The sequence below is a fragment of the Callithrix jacchus genome, chromosome X (genome assembly GCF_049354715.1).
Source record: "Callithrix jacchus isolate 240 chromosome X, calJac240_pri, whole genome shotgun sequence".
NCBI lineage: Eukaryota > Metazoa > Chordata > Mammalia > Primates > Cebidae > Callithrix > Callithrix jacchus.
The window spans coordinates 57,103,500-57,109,245 of NC_133524.1; the positions used below are offsets into that span (position 1 = coordinate 57,103,500).

Below are 5,746 nucleotides of genomic sequence, written 5' to 3' on the forward strand. Positions count from 1 at the left end.
TAGGGATTAAGATATCAGCTTTAATATATTGTTCAGTGAAAAAAGCAAGATTCAGAACAGCATGTATACTATGCCACCATTTGTGTAAAAAAAAAAAACCTGATACACACACACCCACACACAATATGCTTGTAAATACATGGAATATCTCTGGAAGGATACATAAGTAACTGGTAACAGTGGTTACTTTTTGAAAATAGGACCAGCGGGGAACTGAGGCCAGGGGTGAGGAGGAAAAGCGATTTACTTTTTATTGTATACCCTTTTGTACTGTTTGAATTTTACCACAGTCATGTGTTATTTTTCTTAAAAAACCATGTATTAAAATTGTAAAAAATAAGAAAAATAGATACCAGCTTTATAGCTGATAGGGCTGGATTGGACAACATGGCTTGGACCTGAGGCTGAAATGAACTTTTACCACAAGTCTAAGGACTTTGGGATCCCCCACCCCAAGGGGAGATAGTTGGGTCTACAAAGCAGATGTTTACCCAACCATGTAGTGAAGGACCGCAGTCTTTTCCACATCTTGCTGTGTGGAACAAACTCAAGATCCAAGAGCGGCCTAAGCTGCCTATCCATTATAACCATTTTCTCGATCTCATCAAGTTATTCCTCCTCCCATGCATAAGACTGAATGAGTGGCAAGAGAAGGTGAGTAGAAACTTTCTTCCAAACATTTTTGAGAGATGCAAATCTTTTCTTTTCCTTGAGTCAGGAGCATGGAGAGAGGAAGAGGATAGATCCCCTCATACCCTTGTACATTTTATTCTCTTAAGCCACAATGGTTAACTCTCAAGACTCTGGTCAATAAACAGGGCTATGGGTGTCTCCTTCCAGGGAGACCAACAGTATCTTAGAAAAGTTCTGCTCCCATCAATGTAAAATTGGTGACCAGTTCTGTTTTTGCCCCCAAGAGGCTCTAAAATGAGTCAAAAAATAGGACAGTAATTAACTCCAAGGCTACATTATACCCTAGGCTGAAAATATGATCACAATTTTAGCCCTAATTTACAATTATGTCCAGCCATATTTCCTGACATAGCTGACAACAATTATACAATGACTCCCAAAGATAGCATTAAAAAACTTCAAATAATACAACATCAACATAATGAAAATGCCTTAGTTTGAACTATATGACCTCACCCCCACCCCGTCAACTATTAAACTCCAAGGGGAAAATGACTACCCCAAATTAAATTTCTAATTCAAAGTCCAAAAGAATTAAAGTCCAAAATTCTGCCTTTCCCAATTTCTCGTTTTTCCTCATTTCAGCCATACAGATCTTACAAAGATGTCTGCCCAGATATGGGGTTGCTTCAGCAGCTCCAGCCTTGGCTGTCTTCCTCTTGACTGGGTGTAGTTCCTTCAGGACCTCAGGAGTTGAATTAATCTAACTCCACAATTGCATGTCATACATATTTAAGAGTCCAAAGGGTCAATAAGACATAAGATTATCACAGTATCAACCTCACATCAAAAAAATTAGAAGAACACTAGTCCCCAGCCACTAGAACAGTTTTTTTAAGCAAATGTATGACCCCAGGACTTAGTACATAGGGCGATACAGACCCACATTGCTGTTGTCAGTGAAACATCATAGTAGAGACTTAGTGGCATCAAAAAGGAAAAAGTAGACAGATAAAACATAGGAGAAAAGAGAATATCTTCTTTGTTTCATCCTCAGCAGGATGGCAATCTGTGCCGGTAGTCTGGACTCCATGACCTGTGAACTTAAACTAATTTGGAAGATATCTTGCAGTACAATCCCAATATGATTATACTGCCTTGAGTCCCAGCCCCAAATGTGCAGAAGTCCATGGCCTTATTAGGCTGTTACTGCTAATGGAGCTTCTGTGAGAAGCCCAATGAGAAAGCATTGGTTTTGGCCAGGTGCTTCTCTCAAAAACCATGCTTGTATTTCAACTTTTCTTTCCTAGGCTTTGGTTAACCTCCACCAATGCCTCTTTAATAATGGAAAGCTCAAAGGCCCTTCCATTTTTACTTTTCTGCCACAGTAGAACTCACCCTTATCTGCATATGAGTTTCTTAGGGCCAGCCAAGAAACAGGATAGACTTAAAAATCAAAACGATAACAAAAATCTATTAGATTTCTACCAATGCCAGCACTTAAAACATCATTAAGCCTACAGATTACCTACCACTGACTGTGTCCCAAGTCCTGCTGGGATACCATAATAGATGAGCCCACCAGTCTCTGCAAGGAAGGAAGCATAGTCTGCTTTCAGCCTTTCTTGGTTCTCCCAAGTGCCTTGCCCACCTCATATGTTGGGACTCTGAAGTCTCCCAAGAGTAAAATCTAAAACTTCTGAGTCTCTCTTAGTACAGCAAAGAAATCTGTATCTCAGCTTGATTCTAGGTTTCTGCTCTTTCATTTTGAGGTTCTGGACAGATCTGTCAACCCTTGCCAAGCCCAGCCTTTGCCCTGTGACAAAGAGTGTCCCTGTGACTGAGGACTCTAGCTAGACCCTGGTTTAATGCTCCTCTGGGCTGACAAAGACCACCTGTGCTAAAGTCTGCCTGCACAGCTTGTATCAGTTAAAACCCACACCATGTCTGCAGATACCAGCCAGAGCTATTGCAGACGAGAGGAGAGATCCTAATGCCACTGATGACTAAAACCTTTCACTTAAATTTTACTGGAAATCTTGATCTCTCCACTTGGAGTTTGGTCCCCAAATGCTTGTCTTCTTATCAGTTTTGCACGGTTTCTCAGCCTATGCTTAGGTACTAAAATGCAAAGTAATTACCTTATTAATTCTAGAACAGTTGAGCAATAGGTGAAAAAACCAGAAAGGGAGCAAGACGTTAGTCTTACTTTTAGTACAGTTAGAATTGAGAATGCAACTTGGAACAAGAGACCAAAATGGGGTTCCCACTCTTTCCCAAGTTAGATTTTTGAAGCTACATGGGAAAGATTTGAGATTGCAAAGACACTTACCCAGCCAGTCACGTGGGGTATCTCAGCAAGCTTCACACCTCAATGAGGGTAGAGTCCAAGTGCCAATAAGAGTGAGGTGAGAGGTGTTCAGCTACCTTTAATCTATTAACACCACCCAATACAAAAAAGTATGAGCCAATGGATGTCAGGCTTTACCCTTCTCACTAATCAGTTAAATCAGTTAAACTGCGGAGAGGAACCAGTGCAAAGATTGGACAGATGGGCAAAAGGTTTCTTCCAAAAACATATGAGAGGGCAGAAGTTCCAATTTTTTGCCAAGCAAAACGTGCAAAAAGGGAGAAGATGGTTCTTACAAACTGGAAAGCAATGAAGGCTTTTTGTGTCTACAGATTTAGAGTCTCATATATTTGGCAAATTTCAACATGACCTTTAAGATGTTTTTACCAAATCGTAGACATAGATATGGAAATCATCATCAAATTTGATGAAATACACAGAAGGTTTTGCTTCTACCTGATGAATGACCATGCCAGTTCTCTTGGAGCCATCGTCTTTGGCATATTCCACCTGTTTGCCTACCAGGCTGTCTATGACTTCTCCTGGCTCCCTCTCTGCTGGAGGAGAATCACTGGAATCTTGAAGGATGCGGAGGTCACCGTCTTTATAATCATCTAAGAGCTGGTACATATATAATACAGGATCTTTCTCATAGGTAATGTAAAACCATGTGTTCATGACAGGTGCCTGAGCTAAGACCATCCCCCTCCATTCATTTTTGGAACCTTCCTCTGTCTCAAAAATATGTTCCACTGCTTTGCCAACCATTATTTCTGCTAAGTGTGTATCACTGATTCTAGATGATGCAACTCTATTAGGAAGGACTTCAAGTGATGACACTCTTTCATCTCTGTGAAGTTCCAATCCATAAACACAGTCAAATCCATCATATTTGATAAGATACAGAGAGGGATTTACAGGTACCTGATCCAGAACGGTTCCTTTCCACTGTGTTAGAGGTTCATCTCCATCTTTCCATCCGTGCTGAATTCTGCAGCCCACGATGTTCCTCCGAGGTTGGGAGGTGGGTCGGCTCCTATGCTTCTTGTGTGCAGCCTTCCTCTTCATCATGGTAACAGACACATTGCTGTGTCCAGCGCCTGTCCTGGACCGCTGCCCTGCAGCTGCCTTTTCAAACGGGGTCTTCATGCCTGCAAGGAGGAGCACAGTTGCCAGGTGGACCGAGAAAGGAAATTAACAAAAATCAATGCGTAACACGGAGAGCTTTTTCTCCTAATCAGCGCACCCCGTACACCCACGCCTGTTTTTACCAAAAGCTACCTAGCAAAGCTGAAAATCAAGGCACCCTGGCTGAGTGCCTGCAGTAACCTTCCTCCCCAGCTCAGTTTCGCTAAGCTAGAGCAAGAGATCTGCGGCTCGCTGAAATGGGAAGCATTTCCCCATTCCCCTCGCCCTGCTTCCAACACTACCCAACTAGGAGGCACAGATTCCCCACCATCCCGAATTGCGGGCCTCACATGCCCAAATTGGACACCTCGCCTTGCCTCCGCAGTGAGCCTATGGAGAAGGAATATCAGCGGGCGAGCAGCCCAGTGCTTGCAAAAGCTGGGAGAGGACGATCCGTAGGCAAAGAGTGTCTCTAATAGGGTGGCGGAGCAGGCGAAGAGAACCGTGGCGGCGTCCCTAGCTCTTGGCTCCTGCGTCCTCCGCCTTCCTGTAGGCGGTGGCGGTGGCGGTGGCGGTGGCCGTAACCCCTCCACCACACCGGACTCCCACTAGTCGCTGCTGCGCCGCAGTCTCCTCCCTCTTTTTCTAGCGCAGCTTCCGGCCAGTAGAGACACCTCCCCTTCCTGCCAAACACCGTGTAGCGCCCCTCCCTCACCAACCGGCACCACAGGCCTGGGTGTGGGAAGTGTTCCTAGGCTCTCGGTCCCGCCTCTTCCCCCAAATCAGAAGCTGCGGAGCTCACAACCACCTTTCTCTCACTGCATAGGTTTACCTCCTTTGGTTCAGGGCGTTACCCCACACCCCACCTCACCTGCACTCAGCGCCCCTGCCTCATTTGCTTTCCACGTTTCATGAATTAGCCCTTTCCTTTCCCCTCCCTCCCCGCGTCCCCCCACCGTCCTTTGAAGGGGATTTGTGGTAGGACAGGAAAAATGCGCTAGTACTCAGTGTTCAGGCTGCCATCTTGACCCAACCTACCTAATTTTTACTGACTTGTCATTCCTAGATTTCGCTTCTTGAAGATTTCCTTTCTTTCCCCCTGATTGCAAAAGAATTTCATGCACAGTATGGACACTGTAAAATTCATAAAATTGACATAAAAAGAAAATAATTAACTGTAAGCCGGCTCCCATTTTCTGGGACTCACAGTGAAATAGTAACTCATTATTTCTTTTTCCTTTCTTCCAAGCTCTTACAAAACTGGGATAATATTGCTTACGCACTTTCATGTCCTGCCCATTTCTATATAGAATAAGCATTTGCTCAGGTTTTTATATATTTTCTGAGAACATGTTTTGTAGTGGCTTCATAAAATTCAGCATTAGGATTTTTCATAATTTTGCCATTGCCTCCTATCTTGAGACATTTAATTTTCTAATATCTATAAATTGTGCTTGCACATGAATTATTCTGTTCACTGGAACAGAATAACCTAGACACTAAACTTATAACTCAGAAAAATTGCTATAATTTAAACAGAATTTTGTAAGATCATAGATCTGTGGAGAAAGACATTCTAGAAGTGATTCAATCATTTTTATTGTTACAGCCATCCTAGTGGTTATTAAGCAGTAT

At 43.2% G+C, this 5,746-nt stretch overlaps 1 protein-coding gene across 7 annotated transcripts; it reads right to left on the reverse strand.

The window, feature by feature from the left end:
• Nucleotides 1–4,758, reverse strand: SPIN3 (spindlin family member 3). 7 transcript variants are annotated; one of them, XM_035287836.3, is made up of 3 exons: nt 4,489–4,758; nt 3,908–4,134; nt 1–3,604 (listed from the first exon to the last, which is right to left on the reverse strand). In XM_035287836.3, exons 2-3 carry the CDS (start codon nt 4,130–4,132, stop codon nt 3,356–3,358), a joined length of 474 nt encoding a protein of 157 aa, XP_035143727.1. In that variant the 5' UTR covers nt 4,133–4,134; nt 4,489–4,758; the 3' UTR covers nt 1–3,355. The 7 variants fall into 7 exon arrangements, with proteins under 7 accessions (XP_035143727.1, XP_035143728.1, XP_078218698.1 ...); XM_035287837.3 differs by having other exon boundaries at nt 4,484–4,758; XM_078362572.1 differs by having other exon boundaries at nt 4,479–4,758.
• Nucleotides 4,759–5,746: the final 988 nt, after the last annotated feature.